At 58.4% G+C, this 21,751-nt stretch overlaps 9 protein-coding genes across 9 annotated transcripts; 3 read left to right on the forward strand and 6 right to left on the reverse strand.

The window, feature by feature from the left end:
• Positions 1-85: 85 nt before the first annotated feature.
• Positions 86-1,294, reverse strand: ACA1_141890 (PH domain containing protein; the record flags this gene model as incomplete). The annotated part of the gene is made up of 4 exons (XM_004349537.1): positions 86-433; positions 590-698; positions 798-883; positions 1,007-1,294. The coding sequence occupies 4 exons, from the start codon at positions 1,292-1,294 to the stop codon at positions 86-88; spliced, it is 831 nt and encodes a 276-aa protein (XP_004349587.1).
• Positions 1,295-1,633: 339 nt separating this feature from the next.
• On the reverse strand, positions 1,634-3,066 carry ACA1_141900 (uncharacterized protein; the record flags this gene model as incomplete). The annotated part of the gene is made up of 6 exons (XM_004349538.1): positions 1,634-1,729; positions 1,827-1,949; positions 2,057-2,218; positions 2,345-2,555; positions 2,737-2,888; positions 2,962-3,066. The coding sequence occupies 6 exons, from the start codon at positions 3,064-3,066 to the stop codon at positions 1,634-1,636; spliced, it is 849 nt and encodes a 282-aa protein (XP_004349588.1).
• Positions 3,067-3,145: 79 nt separating this feature from the next.
• Positions 3,146-6,204, reverse strand: ACA1_141910 (alpha/beta hydrolase fold domain containing protein; the record flags this gene model as incomplete). Its single annotated transcript, XM_004349539.1, is given in 8 exon segments — positions 3,146-3,438; positions 3,524-4,124; positions 4,201-4,393; positions 4,407-4,861; positions 4,945-5,111; positions 5,227-5,414; positions 5,578-5,644; positions 5,730-6,204. The coding sequence occupies 8 exon segments, from the start codon at positions 6,202-6,204 to the stop codon at positions 3,146-3,148; spliced, it is 2,439 nt and encodes an 812-aa protein (XP_004349589.1).
• Positions 6,205-6,742: 538 nt separating this feature from the next.
• On the forward strand, positions 6,743-9,626 carry ACA1_141920 (F-box domain containing protein; the record flags this gene model as incomplete). Its single annotated transcript, XM_004349540.1, is given in 11 exon segments — positions 6,743-6,919; positions 7,049-7,200; positions 7,278-7,487; positions 7,520-7,743; positions 7,851-7,955; positions 8,062-8,282; positions 8,370-8,546; positions 8,680-8,913; positions 9,007-9,090; positions 9,227-9,245; positions 9,262-9,626. 11 exon segments carry the CDS (start codon positions 6,743-6,745, stop codon positions 9,624-9,626), a joined length of 1,968 nt encoding a protein of 655 aa, XP_004349590.1.
• A 159-nt stretch (positions 9,627-9,785) lies between these two features.
• ACA1_141930 (uncharacterized protein) lies at positions 9,786-10,103 on the reverse strand (the record flags this gene model as incomplete). The annotated part of the gene is made up of 1 exon (XM_004349541.1): positions 9,786-10,103. One exon carries the CDS (start codon positions 10,101-10,103, stop codon positions 9,786-9,788), a length of 318 nt encoding a protein of 105 aa, XP_004349591.1.
• A 487-nt stretch (positions 10,104-10,590) lies between these two features.
• Positions 10,591-12,590, forward strand: ACA1_141940 (uncharacterized protein; the record flags this gene model as incomplete). The annotated part of the gene is made up of 9 exons (XM_004349542.1): positions 10,591-10,612; positions 10,721-10,863; positions 10,971-11,069; positions 11,177-11,265; positions 11,332-11,442; positions 11,624-11,667; positions 11,788-11,873; positions 12,047-12,133; positions 12,228-12,590. 9 exons carry the CDS (start codon positions 10,591-10,593, stop codon positions 12,588-12,590), a joined length of 1,044 nt encoding a protein of 347 aa, XP_004349592.1.
• A 92-nt stretch (positions 12,591-12,682) lies between these two features.
• On the reverse strand, positions 12,683-17,048 carry ACA1_141950 (cullinassociated and neddylation-dissociated 1, putative; the record flags this gene model as incomplete). Its single annotated transcript, XM_004349543.1, has 8 exons — positions 12,683-12,895; positions 13,008-15,023; positions 15,103-15,270; positions 15,367-15,937; positions 16,060-16,349; positions 16,437-16,604; positions 16,797-16,913; positions 17,013-17,048. The coding sequence occupies 8 exons, from the start codon at positions 17,046-17,048 to the stop codon at positions 12,683-12,685; spliced, it is 3,579 nt and encodes a 1,192-aa protein (XP_004349593.1).
• Positions 17,049-17,339: 291 nt separating this feature from the next.
• Positions 17,340-20,437, reverse strand: ACA1_141960 (trafficking protein mon1 subfamily protein; the record flags this gene model as incomplete). The annotated part of the gene is made up of 14 exons (XM_004349544.1): positions 17,340-17,470; positions 17,621-17,726; positions 17,825-17,897; positions 18,019-18,501; positions 18,597-18,681; positions 18,772-18,857; positions 18,956-19,052; positions 19,139-19,212; positions 19,282-19,329; positions 19,435-19,546; positions 19,646-19,769; positions 19,866-19,933; positions 20,121-20,143; positions 20,214-20,437. 14 exons carry the CDS (start codon positions 20,435-20,437, stop codon positions 17,340-17,342), a joined length of 1,734 nt encoding a protein of 577 aa, XP_004349594.1.
• A 368-nt stretch (positions 20,438-20,805) lies between these two features.
• Positions 20,806-21,588, forward strand: ACA1_141970 (IGR protein motif protein; the record flags this gene model as incomplete). The annotated part of the gene is made up of 3 exons (XM_004349545.1): positions 20,806-21,139; positions 21,283-21,380; positions 21,457-21,588. The coding sequence occupies 3 exons, from the start codon at positions 20,806-20,808 to the stop codon at positions 21,586-21,588; spliced, it is 564 nt and encodes a 187-aa protein (XP_004349595.1).
• Between the last annotated feature and the right edge of the window lie 163 nt (positions 21,589-21,751).

Here is a 21,751-nt window from a genome sequence, read left to right on the forward strand (position 1 = left end):
GTAGTCATTTATTTTAACTGTGTGAAGTATTATTATTTGTGCAAAATAAAACAAATCCAACTACTACTCGCCGAGTAGAGCGCCACTACTGGTGCTGGGCGGGGTAGGGGTAGGCGTTGGAGGAGTAGCCGGAGGACATCTGCACCACGCCGCCGTAGGGGGCGTAGCCTCCGTTGTAGCCGCTCTGCGGTGGTGGCTGCGCCCAGTACTGCTGGGGCTGCTGCTGCTGCTGCTGGTACTGCTGCGGGAGCTGCTGCTGGCCAGAGGCGCTGAGCGAAGGGTAGATGGGCGTGTAGCCGCTCTGGGTGGCCTGCGCCGCGCCCCACGCCTGCTGCTGCTGCTGCGGCCAGGCACCGCCCGCCGGGGCGCTGGGCGCATACGCGGCCTGCGTGGGCCGCTGGTCTGGAATCGGCTGGCTGTAAAACTGCGTCACCTGTTGTTCACAGCACGACACACGACACACGACACACGACACACGACACACGACACACGACACACGACACACGACACACGACACACGACACACGAAGGCATAAGTCAAAAAGTGTAAAGAAGGACCGTTTTCTTGATGAAGAAGAAGAAGGTGGACCTTGCCACGGATGGCGCTCTGGATGGCGTCGACCCAGGAGTCGAATTCAAGCTGGTTGTCCGCTTCCACGTAGTAGCGTCGCGACGGCGTGTCGATGGCAAACACGTACCTGCGCATGCAACCGCACACACAACACACGACCGCACGCGCACATGATCAGGTGAGGACCACGAGAAAGGAGAAAGAAGGAGAAGAAGACGCCACGTACTTGGGCTGGACGCTGCTGGGAAAGGTCCCGTTGTTGAGTGCCACGCTGGCGCCCTTGAGCTGGATCACGCCCTGCGGCTCCTCCGACTTTTAAAACAAAAAAAAGTAATGATGGAGATGAGAAAACGTAAACGCAGAATGCAGGGTGATGAAGTTTCTACAGAGCTTCCTTGATCAGGAGGAAAGAGAAAGAGGAATGGGTGAACGTACGGCTGGGCTGACAAAATAGTAGAGGGCCATCCCGCTGAGGATCCAGAATCGTCGTTTCCAGTTCTTGATGATGCCGCCCTGCTTCACCAGGTAGCCCTCCCTGATCGCATTTTGTCGGAGGAAGGCAGGTCCATTTGTCCGAATTGCGGCTGCTTGCTGCCCTCGCGCCGCGTAGCCAGGGTAGGTGCTCGTGGTGGTATAGACGGGGCGGGATGAACACGATGATGAGGTCGTGGTGTAGCTGCAGGGGGCAGGCGTGCAGGTAGATCTACTATTGTGGCAGGACATGATAATATAATATTGTGCTGTGTTCTCTGCAGGCGTGGAGTAAAGATGATGAGAGGCGGAGTAGTTGTTGATGTTGATGTTGGGGCGATGGTTGCACAAAAAGAAAAGGAGTATTAATTCAAGAAAATAAGAAAAAACCTATATTTCTTCATTCCCGGTGGCTCAATGATCCGGAGGTCGCTCCGGGCTACAACGTGATCTGATACCTCCTTCCGCTCAACGATCGAGAACGCTATTTACAATATACGTTGTGTGTGTGTGTGTGTGTGTGTGTGTGTGTGTGTGTGTGTGTGTGTGTGTGTGTGTGTGCAAGAGAATGTGATAATCAGCACATGTTTCTTAACACCGCAGGAAAGCAGCTGATTGATTGATGTACCTGGTCTTCATCCTGGTGAGCATGTCGACCTGCGCCAACACTCGCGTGCCGTCCGCGTCCTGTTGTGTCACGAGACGGCCGAGCGCAGGGTTGGTGTTAGGGTTGTTGCGGTCTCACCGGAGTGGAAGTGGAAGTGGAAGGCGATTGGGGGCGTACGTCGGCAGCGGCGGCCTCGACGTTGAGATAGGGCTTCTTCTTGAGGTAGGCGTAGACGCTGAGCGAGCCGTCGTCGGTCGGGGCGTGCTGGCTCTGCTGCAGCACCACGTTCAGCCCCTCGGCCTGCCCCACCGCGCGCCCAGAAGTCCATTGAGTCGATCGAGCCGATCACCGTTGGCCTTGTGGCACTGTTCGTTGATGGCGAGGAATGCAGAGGAATGCAGTTGCACCTTGAGCTTCTCGAAGAAGGCGTTCTCGGTGACGAAGAAGAAATCGCGGGCGAAGGCTCCCGGAGCGATGAACACCTTTTCGGCTTCGTTGGCAAAGGGACCGCCGGGCAGGTACAGCGACGCGTTGTAGTTCGGCCCATTGTTGTGCAGCGTGACCACAGTCTGACGCGTTGCGAGTGTTGGTTGGCGTGTGGCGTGTGGCGTGTGGCGTGTGGCGTGTGGCGTGTGGCGTGTGGCGTGTGGCGTGTGGCGTGTGGCGTGTGGCGTGTGGCGTGTGGCGTGTCGTACCGGCAAGCGATTGAAGTCATAGATCTCGAGCAGGCGCTGGGAGAAGGCGAGGACGTGCTTGGCCGCGACCGGCGAATAGGGTCCGTACTCCTTGAGCGTGGCTTCCACTCCGACCGGCGTGAACATGCGGTTGGGATCGAACGTGTAGACCGTGCCCTCCAGCTTGAACGACACCAACCTCTCACCCCCATGCTCTAATAGCGTAATCGACCTGTGACGTGTGCGGTGGTGCGTGTGCGGCGGTGTCGTGCGTGTTGTGCGTGTTGTGAGTGTCGTGCGTGTCGTGCCGAGGTGAATCACGCGGCTGGGAAAATATATAAAAATGAAATAAAAATAAAAGAACGAAGACGAAGAGGAAAGAGCGAAGGAAGAACGAAGCGGAGGGGCAGTACCCGCCGTAGTAGTAGAGGAGGACCTTGGCGGCCACGACCGACGTGTTCTCGTTCTGGTGGACGTTCAGGAAGTGCAGGGCGGCGCGGGCGGCACCAGACGAAGTGGGCACCGGCGCAGCAAACACGCTGATGTTCACCGCAGTCTCGCCCAACTGCTCACCCCCAACGAAGTATTTCACTTGATTAACAATAATACAATAAATCAATAAAGGATGGCTAACGTACGAGGAAAGGGTAGACGCTCTTTGTCGGGAGCTGAAACGACAACGCCGATGCGACGAAGCAGCATCCAACCACCGCCACTAACACCCACGCGTGCCAACTACCCATCTTACAATAATTATAATAATGTGATACTAAAAATGAAAACGCAATAAATAGAAAAAAACATAACAATTTGTTCTGACATTTACAAGACCGCGGCGAGGCTGGGCAGGCGCGAGAGGCCGCGGAGGAGCTGCTTGGACTTGTCCTTGACGGTCTCCTCCTCTTCGGCCCGGGCCTCCTCCCGGTCCTGCTGGGTGATGGCCTCGTCCTTGCGCTTGAGCCGGTCGACCTCGACCCCCTCGCCGATGATCTCCAGCTGCAGCCGGAACCACTCCTTGACTCGGTCGAGAAACTTGGCCACCTCCGGGTGGGCCACGATCTCGAAGAAGAACTGGAAGTCGTGGTTCATCTGCTCCCCCACCACCAGCTCCATCTCTAATCGATCATGTGGGTATGTGTTGTGTGAGGAATGCTTGGAATGTTGATAGCACACATCGCACACGCACACACGCACGCGTACCGAGCCCCTGGTCGCGGCCCTTCTGGACGAGCCGCTGGATGTCGTCCCACAGGGGCTCCTGGTCTCCGCCGGTGACGAGCAGCGGCGGCAGCCCGAGCAGGTCGCCGTAGATGGGCGACACGTAGGGCGAGTAGATCGACGCCCGGTTCACCGCCCAATCCAGCTCGTCCTCCTCCGCCTCCCGCTGGGCCTGGGCCTCGCTGTCGTCCCCTGCCACGTCAGCAGCCCCTCGACCGCTTCGGCCGCGGCCGTGGCCGATGTGGTGTCGTACGCGGTGGCGGCGGGTGGTGCCCTCCTTGACGTTGACCATGTCGACGCTCATCTGTCGCTGGCGCGCGCGGTGCTGGCGGAGCTCTTCGCGGGTCTTGACGACCTGGCGCATCCGCAGCTCGTCGTGGAGCAGGGTGCGCAGGTACTCGGTCTGCGCACGGATGGCGACCGAACGGATGCGCGCTTGGTCCTTCTCGCGCTTGGTCCGCGCGGCCTTGACCTGCGCCCGCAGGCCCCACTTGAACCGGCGCTCCAGCTCCCGGTTCTTGCGCACCGTGAACGGGTAGTCCGTCGGCTGCAGCCCCAGATAGGCGTGCACGAACCTCAAACCCTGCGTGGAGCGTTCTACATCAGCGAGTGCCGTGCGTGCGGTGTGTGCGGCGTGCGGCGTGTGCGGCGTGTGGTACGATGTGATAGGGGCGGAAGACGGCGGGCTTGGGGTAGTTGCTGAAGCGGAAGGCCGAGCTGTGCTCGCTGAGGTCGACCCAGGGCGACAGCAGCATGGCGCAGAGCGGAAAGGGCGGGAACAGCTCGCGCTCGTGCTCGTCGAGCTCGAATGGCAGGCAATGACCGCCGCATGAACCGCCGGTCGCGCGCCAGCTTGCGGCGCCACTCGGCCCGCACCTCGTCGTTCAGCCGGCGCCGGTACTCGCGCCGCCGCCTGATCTCGGACTCGTCGCCCTCGGCCCCGCGCGTAGTGGTCGGCGCCGCCTCGGCCTGGTCGTAGTGCGGCATCTCGTGACCGAAGAGGTCCTGAATGCCGCGTCCGAGGCGGTCCTCCTCGCGCAGCATCCACATCTCCATGGTCCCGCGCCGGCGGCGGTTGTGCTGCGCCGCAGCGGCCGGGCCTGGCGCGTGCGGGTTGCAGATGTCCGGGTCGTTCTGGGCGTGGACACAGTCGTAGTCGTCATCATCAGCCCGGTCGCCTTCATCACACATCGTCCGGCGTTCATCGCGCATTTGTTTGTTGAGGCGCGCCTGGCGGATCAGAAACAGGAGGCTGAGCGACAGGTTGCCCCCTGCGCTGTCTCCGGCGATGATCAGTCGCTCGGGCGGAATGTTGCCTCCCTGTTGTGAAACCAGGTGGTCAGGAACCACACACACACGCACACACAACCACACGCGACACACACGACACACTCGAAGCGCACGACGGAAACCTTTTCGTCGATGAGCCAGAGGTACGTCTTCCAACACTGGCGCAGGGCGGTGGGGAACTGGTTCTCGGGGGAGAGGCCGTAGTCCATCAGGAAGAACTGGATCCCGCCCAGCAGCTTGCTCATCTTCACCGCCCACTGCCTGTACGTCGTGACTTCCCCTGGGATAGACCAATTACAATTTTGTATGAGTGTGGTTGCGTGTCACGTTCTGGCATGTAACATGCGGGAATTCTTGGAATTCCATAGGAGTTTTGGTGATGGGAGTGGCAGTACCCATGCAGAAGCCGCCGCCGTGGATGAAGAAGATGGTGGTGTTGTTCTCCACCTTGTCCCGCTCGAAATCGGCCTCAAGCCGGACCCCGCGCCGGCCGTGCCTGCGCTCGGCCTGCATGCTGGGCGAGTAGCACACAAACTCGCCCTTCACGAACTCGTTGACCCGCACGGGCGGTACACCCCATCCCCTGGCGGCTTCCTACGCGGATACAAATGTCTACAGCATCGCACCAGCCACTGGTCAGAACTTTCATGTGCTGCACACGAAAGTGCGGTGCGTGTGCGTGTGCGTGTGCGTGTGCGTTGGTGTGCGGTCGTGTGAGAAGTGACTGATGTGGATTGACGTGGTACCTGAGGTCGTCCCAGCGGAGAAGATAGTGGTGGTCCACCACCTTGATCACCGCCCGATAGCCCAGCTCTGATGTAAAAGAGAATGAAAATGAAGATGCCTCACATTCTCAGTTGAAATGGAAATGTGTGCATAAATTGTAGAACCTTCGTACCGGTGACCCAGTTGAAGGAGGGGTAGATGGGACCTCTCGCGATTCTGCGGGGCATGACGAACAGGGCCTGCACAGCAGCGGTGAGGAGGACCGCGTCCTTCCGGACCCGCACCCGGCCCTTCCTCCCCTTTTTCCTCTTCCTGTGGTCACTCTGGTCGCTGCGGTGATTGGCCATCACCTCCGCCATCTCATTGCCCGTCAGCATCATCCCCGTGGCCTTGACCGCGACCTCCCCAGGACCCTGCAGGGAGCTGCTGGTGCCAGCCGTCTCCTTCATCTCCTCCATCTCCTCCGTCTCCTTCAACTCCTCCTTCTCCTTCTTGTTCTTCTTCTTCTCGTCATCATGCTTGGGTCCGAGCACCTCGATGTGCCGCTCGGCCATGGGGAGCGGAGCCCAATAGGCAGCTGATGCTTCGGAGGGGGAAGGGTGGTGGCGCACTTCCTCGTCCGGGGCCAGCGTTGCACTCGAGTCCATGTCCGGCGTGTGTCGTGTGAACTCAATATAGGATCAGTGTGTGCCGTACTACTTACGTGTAGTGTGGGTCGTGTGTCGTGTGGTCGGTGACCGCGGGGTGGTGAGCATGCAGGGTGCGATAAGCCTGAACCTGATTTGGTCGAAATTCAGGCCCGAACCAAGGGAAATTAGTGGTGAAATCCGCAAGCTCGGCTTGTTTCTCTGCAACCTCGAGTTTTGGTCCGTCCACTGCGGACCTCAACCAAAGAGGGAGGGTACCCTGTACCGCATTGAGCGACCCAACCGCGACTAGTAGGCTAGGATTTTAAACATTTATTTCTTCACGAATCTTCAAGAATTGGCCAGCTGGCCATGGGCACTCAGAGCGATGTCACTCGATGACGCTCAGCCTCCACCCGCTCTGGCCAGCTAATGGCGCGACGTAGCCCACTGTCACAGTGATAGTGGACAGGTCGGTTGCTCCATTTCTGGGTATTTTCTTTTTGGCCAAAAAGAAAAGCCCCAGAAATGTTCCACGTTTCTGGTATTTGTTGTAGTGATGGAAGCGGAGGGCAACTTCTTTGGGGGAGGCCTGGCAGAGCTGCCGGTGGAGGTGGTGCTCGAGGTGCTGGCATGGCTACGGGTTGCTGACCTGGTGCGGGCCGAAGCCGTATGCCGGCGCTGGCGCGCTTTCCTGAGCGCCGCATCGCCCCTCGGTTCCACCCTCTGGCGGACCGTACCCCCCCCACAACTTTCTTCTGCCCTCCACCTACTTACGCTTATTTTTATGACTTAAATGATATCATATCATCTCATAATTATTTAATATTGTTGAATTAATTTTTGTTTTAACTTCACTTTTAAGGCCCACATGGCAGAGTTCGGCGGGCCGAAGCCGCTCCCGGTAAGGGAGGAATCCGGCGGCAGCAGCAAGCAAACGCGCAAGCTCAGACTGCACCAGGACAAGCGCGGCGATTGGCGTCTCTTCTGCCGCACCTCTCTGCGCACCCTTTACCGGTACACACCCACGCACCGCACACACGACCAACGACACGACACGACACGACACGACCAGCGACTGAAGACGATTGCAGGCTTGGCGGTGGTCGGCCGTTGGACCAACCCGCTACCAACGACGGCGACGATGCCTACCGCCACTACCGCATGTACCATCACACATTGGCGGAGGTGGACTCGGTCAAGGCCCTGATCCGGTGGACCTTCTCGTGCGGCCACCACGCGGCCTTGCGCGCCTCCTCCGCCCGACGACGCGGCCCGCCATCCAGCGCCTCGCCCGCAACCTCGTACACGGCTGGCCCCTCGACGACCAGGCCAGCGGGCCATTGGCCCACGGCGTTGAGCCGCTGGCGTGGGCGCTGAAGAGCCGCAGCGTCGAGCTGCTCGCGCTGGTGATGGACATGCAGGTGATGCCAACGAGCCCGAGCCGGCTGGTCGACCTGCTGGCGATCATCACCGCCCGCCACCAGGACGCGGCGGCGATCACCGCGCTCGTGCTCTCTCGACTCCCTGTCGCCCCGTCGGTCATCTTTCACGTCGCATGTGCGTGGCTATGCGTGCGTGTGCGGTTTTGCGTGTGCGTGTGCGATAGTGAGTGTGCGACACGTGCCCAACTTGACGATGATGGTGTTGGGGGGCGTATACGACAGGCGAGAGGGAGGAGGTGGAGGTGGCCCGGGTGTTGCTGGCGCATTGCAAGAGCCCCGAGTCCAGAGCCGCGCTGCTGACGTCAACCGTTGCCAGCGAACACTGCGGTGCGTCGAACTTTCAGCACCACTGCTGCCGTCGATGCTTATTACGTGTGTGTGTGTGTGTGTGTGTGTGTGTGTGTGTGTGTGTGTGTGTGTGTGTGGTCTACAGCACTGGCCCTGGCTTGTGGGAACAATCGCACGAAGATGATCGAGTTTCTGCTGCGAGAGGAGAGCTTGCCGAAGGGACCGTGGCTCACCCAGGCCCTGAATCGGGCGCTGCCCCGGTGTTCGGTCGCCATACTCCTAGCACTGCTCGAACGAGGCGCGCGCGCCGACGAACCTCCGGGCCAGTCACTTGGCGGGTATTATCCCATTCATCTCGCTTGCCAGGTACCTCCCTTCAACATGACACGCACCGCACGACACGACACGCACCGCATAACACTCACGACACAGAACTCACGGTGACATATACAGAGAGCCGATGGAGCGGAGGTGGTGGAGCTCTTGGTGAAGCACGGGGCCAATGTGAACTGCCCCCGGCCGAAGGGTCAAAAGTCTACGCCGCTACACCTGGCCTGTGCCGCCGCCGTGCCCTCCGCAGCGCTGGTCCAGCTGCTCCTCGACCACGGCGCTCTGCCCAACCCAACCGACGTGCGTCACACACACGACACACTCGACACACTCGACACACACGACACACGCTCACGTGCGCACGACACACAACGACACTGGCTTAAATCGAGGGCAGGCCAAGGGTCGGACGCCGATGTTTTGCCTGCTACAGACGCCGGCCAAGTCGGCTCAGGCCAGCGCGCAGAAGGTGGCGGCGGCTCGGGTCCTTGCCGAGCGTGGCGGTACGCTCGGGTCGCGAGACACCAATCTCGAGTTGCTGCGTGTCCTCCTGAACTGGGTGCACGACAAGCGATATCCGGGCACCCAGTGCAAGTGGGCCGAGCGCGACCAGTGGCTTGTGGCCCTCGCCAAGTGCTTGCTTGAGCTGGGCTGTCTCTCCATTCCGGTACCGCCACATCTTGATCATCTATGACCAATTATTATGTGTCAAGTTCAAGAAATAATAATAACTTGTTTTTCTTCTTCTCGGTGCGTTCAGACGAAACCGTCGGTGGCGCTGACGAACGCAGTCTTCTTCTCCACCCCGCACATAATCACCTATCTCGCCGAGCACGGCTTTCCGGTGCATGAGCACGCCACCGCCTCCCAATTCAAGTATGACCCCACGACACGCGCACCACCGCACACGCACCACCGCACGACACGTTCACCAGACACAATATACTATAGGCACTAACTAATCTATTGTGTGGCTGCAGCAATCCGCTGTTCAGCTTGGTGCGCCACGCGGCAGGTAGGAAGAACTGGCAGCAGTGGCAGGCCAACCTGCGTGCGCTGCTGTTGGCCGGGCTCGACCCACGACGCGCCCTGCGCTTCGTCGAGGCGGGCGATCTGCGCACGCTCGATCTCCTGCTGGCCCACGGCGCCGACATCAACGTCCTCCACCCCTCTTACGGGGGGGCCTTGGACCTCTTCCCGAGGCCCTTTGCCGCGCTGGAGCCGTGGCTGCGGGCGCTGCACCGGCGCGGCCTGCGGCTCGATGGCGTTGGCTTTGGTGGCGGCATGGCCCAGCCGTTCTGGTGGCCGTCGCCGCTTACTCAGGAACAGAAGGCGCACATCGGGAAGGTGCTGGCCGAGCTCAACGAGACCCAAGAATGAACATTTATTTTGTCTTTCCCTTTTCGATGGAAATTTTTCGTACACAGCCTCACATCAAACAAGTGCAGCTAACAAACTCCTTGTTATATTGTGTTCTCTTGCGAGAAAAGATCAAAAAACTATGTACATGGTGGTGGTTGGAAGGTGTCGGCCAGAGAGCTAGTGGGAGAGATCGCTCCACTCCGAAGATTCATCTTCGTCGGAGCAGATGAGCGGGTTGAGCATCGGGAAGGTGGCCACCAGGGCGTTCAGCTGGGCCGTGGCCCGATAGCGCTTTATGTGCGGGTCGGCCTGGTCGGCGAACCAACGCCGCTGGCCCCGTTGGCCGGCACGTCGCAGTGATCGTGTGGAAGACGATGTTGAAGAGGCGGGCGATTGCTGTTCGACCACCATGGCCTCCCATCTGGCCAAGCCCCGGCCACTTGTGCTGTCGGCAGCTCCGACGCGCTTCTGTTTGGTGAGTGTGCCGAACTTCATGAAGGCGCTTGAGGTGGTGTGCTTGGTGTTGGTCGTAAGATAGAGATAAAGAGATATGTCGTCGGTCTATGTTGTGCTTTTTTCTCTGTAGGGCCGGAAGTCAGCTCCCAACCAGATATCGCCCAGGGAAGAGGCAAAAGGGGAGAAATGGAGCAGGTTAGAGGAGTGTTCGGGCATTAAGGAAACTACTCCCATTGGTCGGACCGGCGAACACAACACTCGTTCCTTCCTCGAAGCCGACTTGCCGCGCAGTATTCGGCACTTCTCGCCGAGGAAGCTAAAGACACCAATGAATCCTTGGAACTTTCCTTCTCCCGGGTGAGCTCTCCCCTCCGCCAGAAGACTCAGCTGACTTTCGTCCCTCCCGGCGTCCCTCCTTCCTTTTGGGTTTTTGTCGCCCGACCGGTGCTTGCGAGAAAAGGTATTTTTTTCTTTTAATTTCTTCTTTTATAAAGCGAGAAAACAAAATCGCAATTCGATTTGCAAGATGGAGGAACGATCAGTCCCTGGTGCGTCCTGTTCTGATCATTTTGTTTGTGATCTCTAATCTTTCGTCCAATCTCTCGCCCACGTCATAATCCATAATCTGGGGCTTTACTTCGGCGCCCCGGGGGTAGAATGGGTGTACCGTCTCCGGCGGGACTACCGGGCCATGCTGCCCGCGGCATCGCTCGTCGCGCGCGTCCGCAACGAAGCCGATGCCGGCGGCGGCGGTGGTTGCGTCATCAGCCCTGAACGCCAGGAACTGATCTACAACGAGGTGTGTGCGCATGAAACACTACACGCACACGACACAACACAACACGACACACGGCACGAGGGCTCGGGGCTTAAGTGGGTGGCTGTGGTGATGGTGGCGGTGGTTAGGTGGTGCGCGATGCCGTGTGCGTCCGGTTCCCGCCGTCCTTCGCCTTTCGCAAGCGCTTCCTGAAGGCCCTGCTCGATGTCATCCAAGAGCAGGACGAGGTCAGCCACTTCTCGTTTTATCATTTATTTGTATTTTCTTTAAATTAATTTATTTATTGAATTAATGAATTTATTTATTTATTTATTTATGAATGTATCGAGTGCAGGAGGTGTTCGAGCCACTGCTGGAGACCTACATGGAGCTGCTGCAGGCCCGCGAAGAACGGTTTGACGCCCCGACTGGACTTGCGCTACTGTGCTTGCCTGAGCGTGTGCGACTGTGCGACCGTGTGCGACTGTGTGCGTGTGTGGTGTGATGCAGGGAGGCGTGTTACAAGACGTACTCGTTCATGGTGGGCGACGAGGAGAAGACCATCACCATCAAGATCGCGCAGGAGTTCCACGTCGTGGGCCTCGCCGAATGGGAGGCCGGGTTCTACCTCGCCGAATTCATCCTCACACATCCAGGCACTCACACTGCTCCTCTCTGCCCAGACCATGCCGTCTGCAGACTTGTGTCGCGTGTCGTGTCGTTGGTCGTGTCGTGTGCCACGTGTGTGTGTGTCGTGCGTGTCATCGGCTGACCAAGTGTACATGTGTACAGAAATGTTCAGAGACAAGGTGTGCCTCGAGCTGGGCTCCGGCATTGGCCTCACAGGTACTTCTCCCTTTTTACTATTCTTTTCTCTTTATAAATATTATATAATTTCTTATTTATAAAAATAAACATAAATAGTAAAAGAGAGTTAATTAGTTCTTTTTCTCAATGACGCGCTAGGACTGGTGCTGGGCGCGGTGGGACCGAAGCAAGTGGTGTTTACCGACTACCTCGAAGACCCGGTGCTCGCCAACCTGCGGCTCAACGTCCAAAACAGTTACCAATCGCCTTCTCCCACCTCTTGAGCTTCACTTTAAGTGTTTAACGACCAACAACAATGACAACCACCCAACCAATAGGCGGCTTTGCGGTGAGTCCGCTGCGGCAGGATGACACCCGAGAGCGAACCGAGGCATCGGCGCAACAACGGCCGCCGGAGATGAACGTGGAGCAGCTCGATTGGCAGGACTTCAGCGAGGAGCAGCTCGCTGTCTACCGTCCTGACTACATCATCGCAGCCGACGTCGTACGCAAACTCTCTTCCTCGCACGCGCGTTGCGTAGTGTGTTAATGACACACACACGACACACACACACACACACACACGCAACCAATGACAGCTGTACGACCCGGGGCTGGTGGACGCCTGCCTAAAGGTGGTGTCGCAGGTGCTCGAGCGCAACCCGGCCTGCGTGGCCCTCATCGCCTCCACCATCCGCAACGAAAACACCTTCGCCCACTTCCTGGCCCAGGCCCCGGCCATGGGGCTGGCCGTCACCACGGCCCAGCTCCACGCCAGCCCACCCGCCCTCGTCGACACGCTCCCCTTCTCCCTGCCACCACCGTCCGCCCTGTTCACCGCCGCCGCCGACGCACCACCATCACCGCAGCTGCAACTGCCGCGGTTGTTTCCGTACGTGCGCGAGAACAAGACGATCATCATCAACGCCATCCGCCGTCGAGAACGAAGCGAACAACAATAAAAGCAACTTACCAACGACGAGACGAGGAAAATGGTTTTGTCACACACAGCCCAAACGTGTTCTTACACAACAAAGAAGGGAAGAAGAGCTGCTTAGTCGCTGGAGGTCTTGGGGGCGGTCTCCTTGACGATGTTGTCGAACTGCTCGGCGTAGGGGCCGGTCTTGACGGTCTGCTTCACGAACTCGTCGAACTTGACAGCGGTCTCGATGTCGGGGATCCGCGAGATGGCGGCGATGGCTCGCAGCGCGCTCCTGATGAGCTCCTCGTTGCGGTCCACCTGCTGCTTCACCGAGTTGTCCTTCACCTGTAGCACCCGAGAGCGTCAGAAAACGTGTCGTGCGTGTCGTGCGTGCGTGTGCGGTCGTGCACGCTTACGTGTGCGGTGTCGTCATTAAAAAAAGGACGCGTAGTGGTACCTTGCTGGTGACGGTCTTCCTGAGGGGCTCGATGAGGAGCTCGACGCCGGTGAGGAGGGCGGTGGGGGCGTGCTGGGCGAGCCTGACGAGCATGAGGTGGCACAGGAGCTGGATGTCGTGGATGTCCTGGAGGCCCTCGACGAGGTGCTTGATGAGGGCCGGGATGTCGAGCTTGTCGATCGACGTGTCGAGCAGGGTGTAGAGGCACTCGAACGCGGCCTTGCGGTTCTCGAGGCCCTCGTCGACCTTGTGCTTGAACGGGCCGAGGTCGATCACCTTGATGAGCTCCTTCTTGACCAGGGTCTCGGCGTAGAGGGCGTTGAGGTGCTCGCTCAGCACCGGGCGCACGAGGTTGGCCTTGTTGTGCGCGGCATAGTTGAGGGTGAGGAGCGCGGCGCGGCGGACCTCGACCTCGGGGTCGCTCAGGCCCGCGAGCACCTGCGGGATGATCGTGGCCAGCGCGGCGTCGACCGGGTGCGGGTGCGGGTCGACGGCGTACTTGATGGCGGTGATGACCGACACGCGGGTCTGGGGCGAGGCGTCGCCGATCTTCTTCTGGAGGGCGGGCACGAGCTGGTCGGGGCTGATGAGGGTGAACTTGCCCAGGCACTTGGCCACCACCGTGCGGATGCCCTCCTCGTCCTTGTCGGCGTGCTGGAACAGCAGGGCGAGCACCTCGGTCAGGTGCGGGAGCAGGGCAGTGGCGGCGGCGGCGCCGGTGCTGTGGGAGATGATCTCCTCGAGCGAGTGCATGAGCAGGTACTGCTTCTTGGGCGTCTCCTTGATCTGCGCCAGCACGAAGGGCAGGAAGCGCTCGACGTTGCCCACCGCGACGTTGCCGAGGGCGAACGAGGCGGCCGACTTCTCGTCTTCGCCACCGTCAAAGGCGTCGAGCAGCACGGACTGGATGTCGGTGTGGGCCGAGAGATCGACGCGGCGGCCGATCTCGCCCAGCGCGAGGAGCGCGAGCACGCGCGAGGTGCCGGCCTTGCGCACGTCGGCGATGAAGCGCTCGACGGTGGCCTTGCGCTGGTCGGCGGTGGCGTTGACGCACAGGGCGGCAATGCACTTGGCGATGTTGGCCTGGCTCTGCTTGGTGGTCTGCGAGGCCTTGAGCGACAGGCCCAGGAGCGAGTCGAGCAGCTCCTGGAAGCCAAACTTCTTGTGGTCGGCCGCGACGAGCGCGCTGTAGAGGGCGAGGAGCGACTCGAGCGCGAGGCCCTGCAGCACGGGGCTCTGCACGAGGGCGAGGATGTGCGGGTAGAGCTTGGCCTGGACGACGTTGATCGAGTCCTTGTCGACCGAGATGACGGTCTCGAGCAGCCGGAGCGCGAGGTGGGTGAGGTGGAGATCGACGTCGCTGATGAGGTTGACCGACTCGTTGAGCACGGCCTCGTACTGCTGGCTCTTGATGTCGGCGCCGTAGGACTTGACCAGCACGGCGAGCGCCCGGAGCGAGGCCTGCTTGAGCTGGCGGTTGGCCTGCCTGAGGAAGGCGGCCAGCTCGGTGAGGGCCTCGGGCAGGATCGCGCGGATGTCGACCTTGAGCGGCGAGTTGGCGATCTCGATGAGCGCGTTGACCGACGTGAGGCGGGTGATCTCGTTGCTGAGGCGCTGCAGGAGGATGTCGAGCGCCTTCTTGAGTGAGTCGGCCGACAGGCCGTCGCCCAGGTGCGCGACGGTGAGACCCATGCAGGTGATGGCGCTCTCCTTGACCTCCTGATCGATGTCCTGCGCGTTGTACTTCTCAAAGATGCTGTCGTAGATCTTCTGGGCGTAGGGCTTGTGGTCGAACTGCGAGGCGGCGCCGTTGTGGGGCCTGATCACGGTGACCAGGTGCGAGGTGACGCGCAGCGCCTCGGCGGTGATCTTGTAGTAGTTGTCGCCCACGGCCTTGAGCACGGGCGCCGAGAGGGCCTTGATGTGCGGGTGGAACACGGCAGCGTCATGCGAGGTGAGCAGAAGGCGGGCGAACGTGAGGCCCTCCATCTTGGTGCTGGCGTCGGTGCCCTTGCCCTGCGCAATTTAATCGAACAGACCGCGGTCAGTTGAGAAAAAGCTGCAGAACAGCCCAGGGTGGCGGGAGTGCGCGTACGGAGAGGGAGGTGGTGATGCCCACGACGGCGTCGCCGATGTGCTCGTTGAGGGCACCGGGGTAGGTGTGGACGAGCTCCTTCAGCAGCTGGAAGATGCCGGTCCTGGACTTGGCCTTCACCGCCTTGGACTTGAGCTCCTTGTTCAGGTTGCCCATCGCCGCGGGGATCTGCGACGGTCGCCGAAAAGAAGAATGAGGAGGTCAGACCAAGTCAAGCAAAGCGAACCCAAGGTGAAACCAGTGCACTACGATTGGCACTCGTACGTTGGACTTGAGCTGGGCGAGCACGCCCTCCTCGGTGTTCCTGGAGCCCCTGCTGACGAGGGTGGTCTGCTTGAGCACATCGATGAACACGCCGAAGATGTCCAGCTTCACGTTCTCCTCCCTCTCCTTGAAGCGGGCGACGATGGCGGGCACGACCATCTTGTAGAGCTTCTCGAGGAGATCGGGCCTGGTGACGACAACGGCGTCGATGCACTTGGCAGCGGCCCTGCGCACCTTCCAGCTCATGTCGTCGTCATCGCTGTAGTCCTCGTCGTCGCTGGGCTCCTCTTCCTCCTCGTCGTCCTCGCCACCCTCTTCCTCTTCTTCCTCATCCGAGACCGCATCGTAGTTGGGGTCCCACTTGATGAACTCGAGGGCCTGGGCCAGGATCTCGTCGATGAAGGGCCGCACCTCGGACGGGCATCGCAGCACGAGCGACTCGAACGTCTGGAAAGTGTTCTCCTTGAGCTCGTCGTCGGACTGGAAGCGCTCGTCGTGCAGGTACTTGACGAGCAGCCCGATGATGCCCTTGCTCTCGAGGAACTTGCCCAGGCGGTAACCCACAGAACGGCTGACATGGAAGGAAAAGGATCCAGTCAGGTGCTGGCCTTCTCCTCATCTCATCTTGTTCATGATTGCACAAAAGATTGCTCTCTACAAATGAAAATAAAGATTTGAAGAGGCAAGTAGTACCTGATGGCACCAATCACGGAAATGAGGGTGCGAATGTAGTTGGCCTTCTTGGCGCTCTGGATCTCGTTCAGGAGGTAGGTGACAAGGTCCGAGAAGAGGTTGTCGGGGGCCGAGACGGACCAGTAGCCAAGGCACGAGATGGCCTTCTTGCGCGAGGCGTCGCGTGTAGAGGTGAGGTGGGGCACGATGGCCTTCTGGATCTTTTCGTGCTCCTGGACGAGCGTGGGGTAGCGCCTGAGAACGTCGCTCAGGACGCTCAAGCACTCCATGACCACCTCAGGGATATCTTGCTACATGTGTAGAATGCAATATTGGGGGGGGGGCGTCAGAGCCGAGCCAGGGCTGCAAATGCAGCAAAGAATTGAGGTAACACGAACCGACACGCCCTGGATGAGCTTGGGGTTCACTCTCTGGATGACGATGGTGGCAGTAGGCGACTCGGGAGGGGTCTGGGCCACAACGGTCCTGAGACCGATGCCGGCAATGTCTCGAAGCTCGCTCTTCTTGTTTTGCAGCACATAGTCGCTCAGCGTGTCGATAATGACCTGCAGCTGGGCCTCCTTGATCTTGGAGATGAGGGGCTCAAGGCTGCACGCGCAAATTAAGAGGAATCAATAATAAGTAAATAATCAGCGAAAATCGTTCAATAAATAAATCAAAAGAGAATCGATGAGAGCGACGTACCACTTGACGGCCATACCCTGCACGTCCCCCGAAGGGTCGTCAAAGAGCTGCACCATGGCAGTGCAAATCTTCTTCTCAGAGTCGTTGTCCATCTTGAAGGTATCCTTCTTCAGCTCGTTAAGAAGATCGGACAGCGCCATGTATCTGAAGTCCTTGTCCCTGTTGGACATCTACATTGTGCGCACCACAAAGAACGAATTGCCATTAAGTAGTGAGTGATGGTCAGCGTAATCAACAGGAGTACTTGCTACGTGTCAGTGCTGCAGTACCTTTTCAAGAACCGACGAGATCGAGAAGGTGGTCATCTTGTGTTGAAGGCAGCGGACACACGAATTATACAACAATCAACCTCAACAAATGGACGGATGCGCTGACCTCTGTGTGCGCTGTGTGAAACAACAAATCCAAACGCGCAGAACAAACTTTCTTTTGCACTTCACCCCAATCACTGAAAGAGCACCAAAAAAGAAAAGAAAGAAAAAAATTCATTTTCATTTTTTGTATTTTTTTTCTTTTGGCCGCCAGCGAAGCTCTTTCTGGCCAGACAAGAGGCAAGAAGAAGACAAGCGAGTGGTGTTGGTGGTTCGTGTTGTGTGTTACCAAACAGGGGCGTTGAGGATGAACAAGTTGGCTTCCTCGTTTCGGATCCACTTGAGGATCTGGTTGCAAATCTTGAGCGCCGTCGGCTTCGGCACCAACGGGCCGAACGTAGCGTACACCTCGAACCCTGCACACACGCACCACCGCACACGCACACGTGAGTCACGGGTAAATGCGTGTGAGGCAGAACACACACACACACACACACACACACACACACACACACACACACACACACACACACACACACACACAGGAAACGGCATGCAGCAAGTACCTGAGGTGACCCAGGCCACCATGCTCTCTCGCGTGCTGATATAGTAGAACACGCGGGACGAGTTCTTGTCCTTTCTGGCCTCGCCCAACACCATGGACTCGTTCACCTGTAGTGACGGCATGGTGATGATGATGGTGAGCAACACGTGCGAATTGGAGGATTCTAGCAGCACAGACGAGCGCAGACGGATGGAAGCAGGCGTACCCTGTACTGGACCCTTTGATAGAGTCTGAATAGTCGCTTTTGCTCCTTGGCATTGATGTATGGTGGCTCGAACCTTGGGCACGTGAACTACACAAAAGCAAGACGACACTTGCTTTAGCACGACCAACGACACGACACGTAGAGACAGATACAAGAGGGGTGCGCATACCTGCGAAGTACGTTGGTCTTTGTACAAAAAATGGAGCAGGTAACGAGAGCTGGGCGTGAGGGAAGCGGCGGCGGAGAGGAGGAGACTGGTGCCGGCCGAGGCGAAGGAGGGGAAAGCCGAGGAGGAGGAGAGCGAGAGCAGGGTCGAGGAGGTGACGGAGGAGAGCTGCGGGGCCGAAGACGAGAGCGTCGCCCTCGCGGCCTGCGCGGCGGCGGTCGATCGCGCGCCGACGGTCGACGATGAAGACGACGACGGCGATGTTTGTGAAGACGATGAAGTGGAGGTGGAAGAAGCGACGGAAGAGGTGGACAGCGACGAGGCAGAGGAGATGATGGAGGATAGCGATCCGGAAGAGCTCGAGGGTGACATGGAGGAGGGCGAGGACGACGAAGGCGACGAGGTCACGGGCGAGGTAAAGGCCGCCGACAGCATCGCTAAGCCGCCGCTCTCTTTCGCGTCCATCTCCTCCTTCAGCGGACCCAGCACATCGTCCACCGAGTAGTGGTGCCTGAAATGATTTAAAAAAAGTAAATAAACAAAGATAAATGAATGAATAAATGAATTTTTTTAAAAACAAATAAGTAGCAAAGCTGGAGGGCATACTTGGAGTTGGCGTTTCGTTCGAGCGATTCGCGGATCGTACGGAGCGCGCCGACTTCCCTCAGACCTCTCTCGATCTGGTTCTTGCCTGTTATGTGCGGCGTGACACACACACGCGCTCATGAGAAGGAAGCCAAGGGGCGCCCGAGTTGCCGGCGGTGGCGGTGGCGCTGCATACCAGCTTCGAAGTTGCCCGCCTTGGTGGAGATCAAAATGAGGCACACCTCCTTGCTCAGGAAGGTCGTGTAGAAGTGAAGATAGCCCCTAACAGAATTATAGGCACCGTTGCCCAGGTCAGATTGACTCAGCATTGCAGGCTTTTCGGCCGTGTTGCAAGGCAAGGAGTGTGATGAAGCGCTTACCGGTCGTTGAATCGGGGCAGGCACACGGGCGAGGTGCTCGACTCGGTCTGCTTGATCGAAGTCGCGTTGCTGAGGAAGTTGACGATCAAATGGAAATCTGTCGCCGGCGCGACACACATGTTGTCAGTTGAACCGAGCCTCCGCAGCATGTTTGGCATGTTTGGGCCATCCGAGCGTACGCACCTTCAGAGTGGAGTGCGTGCTTCTTGAGTCGCACGACGTTGACCAGCTGCTGTCGCGCGAGCAGCAAAGTGTAACTACGCGCAATGGGGGTCAGACCAGCGTTTGAACAAATCTTTCGGCACAGGGGTGGTGCCGACACGTACACTATTTCGTCGGTGTGGTAGCTCTGCATCACCACCCCGGTGGCGTGCCTGTGTAGCGAACATCGAACAAACGAACAAACAAACGTCGGCGGCGGCGGCGAAGGTCAGAACTACGAAGTGGCGAGGCGTGTGGTGGTTTGGGGAGGAGGGCACCTGGTGGTGGCGTCCAGGGGAAAACAGTAGACGGCGTTGAGGAAGCACGAAGAGAGGAAGAGCATGTCGTGCTCCATGCTATCGATGAGGCTGTCGATCAAGTGCGTGGAATCTACAAACACAAGAAGCCCCCCCCCCAAACGAAGAGATCGATCGCTTAGCACTCGTGCACAAGAGCTCGGCGAGTCTCACGCGAGTGGGCGCTGCATACCTCCGAGGAGTGTGCGGATGTCAAAGTGTGCTCGCGAGTCGTAGATCTTCTTCACGCCGGACGTCAGGGACGAGAGAATCTGCGAATGGATGTACTCCAACTGACGCGCCAGGTGCGTAGCCGGCTACACACACAACACACACACGCGACACGACACGACACACATGCGGCATTGATAAGCCTCAGCTGTGGCACAGAAGAGAGAGAGGTTGTTTGTTACCTCGTCGGTGCGTGAGACGGCCACCAGGTGGAGCGGCCCCTTGAAGAGGAACACAATCTTGTGGGCGCCTGCATATATGGTCCTATCGGGGCGTAGAGAAGAAGAAGTGGCAAAGAGCAGAAACGACCTGTGAGTGTGACCTGGGACAACCCCAACACTCGTGCGTCAAGCGAGAAGAAGAAGAAGCTCACTTGATGGTGTCGCCCGTTGCATCGACAAAGGAGGAGATGGCAGACAGCACGGGCATGAACGCACATAGCTTTTGTTCATCGCCATGCCTGCAGGTGGCAGTGGTGAGATTTGCAATTGAATTGGTGAGGCAATTTAAAATGAATGAATGGAACCGACCTGGAGTAGACCGGCTTTCCCGAATTGCTGAGAATGAAGACGTGCTTCTTGTGGTGGGGCCATTCGTGTTGAAAATAGTAGTCCTCCTCCTCGCCCTCTCTGTTCTTCCTCGTCTTCCTTGGCTTTGGCATGTTACCATCGTCATCGTAGAGGTCTGCAGACGTATCGAGATCGAGCACCGACACTTCATCTGCCAGGTCGATAGCATCGTCGGAAGATTCCATCGATGAGAATCCTCCGTTCTCAACGGGGCCAGTGCTGCCATTCGATCCATGGCCGCCCCCATCTAGAAGCGATTCGAATTCTGCTTCACCAGTCACGGGGCCTTTCGATGCCACTCCATTTGCAAGAGAGGGTGAAGACATGTCCTCCCTCGTTGTGTCCTACGACAAGCCTGGAGCGCAGATGAACCCAGTCGGCCTCCAAACGCGCCTCGTTGCGCCCGAGATGAAGTGCTTCGAGCCCGAAACAGAAAACAACATTTCAAATCCCACAAAAAAATGTGCGGTGACGTGGCGCCGCGTCATATTTATCTTTCTTTTTGCCTTTGGGGCACATTTAACGAAAACAAATCTCTGTGATTGGAGCCAAGATGAGGCGCGCTGCCACCCTCCACCGCGCTACCCCGGGCGCTGCTGCCTTCTCTTCTCGCATCTCCTTCCCTTCTTCATCCGTTCTTGCCGCTACATCTTCCGCTCGCATCCAGCTGGGCACGAGCAGCAATGCCATTGCCCCATCTCACCCGCTCGTGATTATCGGCGCGCGTGGCCTGCGGCTTCGCAAGGGGCGAGAGGACTGGTACAACGAACAGGAGGGCAAGCCCCATCCCGGTGCGGAGTACCCTTGGGGCGTGCGCCGCATTTACCCGGAATCCTGGATCCGCGAGCCGCGCGGCTCCCTCTTCCCCCTCGTCCCCGAGCCCCGCAGTACGCTTCTTCCCCAATCCAATATTATGAACGCTTCTCCTTCCATTTAATCGTCCGCCTCGCAATCATCTATTCATTTTTATTTATTTTTTTGATTTTTGCGGATTTTTTTAAATTCATCTTGCACATGCTTGGCACCACAGAGGGAGAGACCGTAGAGAGCTTCTTCCAGAAGATCAAGCTTACTGACCACGCCAGCAAGTTCAGCTCCTGGGAGGAACTGTTCACCACCAAGACGAGGGTGCGTGCGCCACTCTTCGCCCCCCCTTTTTGTGTGCTGTGCGGTTTGACTCAACGTTTCTCCTCTCTGTTGGCAGGCGATGCGAGCGAAGGGCATCAAGAAGTCGAAGGACCGACGGCTCATCCTGTCGTGGGTGGAGAAGTACCGGCAGGGCGTCGATCCGGGCACCAGCAAGTACCTCCTCTACTACCCGAAGGGCTCCTGGTAGTAGAAGTCCCATCAGGTGTTGGCTGTGCCAGGTTGCATAATAGGAGCATTACCACCCTCACTTGTCACGGAACTTGGTTCATCCAAGCCATGGCTCTGTCTGTGTGTCCAACAGGCACAGGGTGGGGAGGCCTTGTTTTTCTTTTCTTTTTTGTCACGTGAAA

Source organism: Acanthamoeba castellanii, assembly GCF_000313135.1.
Source record: "Acanthamoeba castellanii str. Neff unplaced genomic scaffold scf7180000084708, whole genome shotgun sequence".
Classification (NCBI taxonomy): Eukaryota; Discosea; order Longamoebia; family Acanthamoebidae; genus Acanthamoeba; species Acanthamoeba castellanii.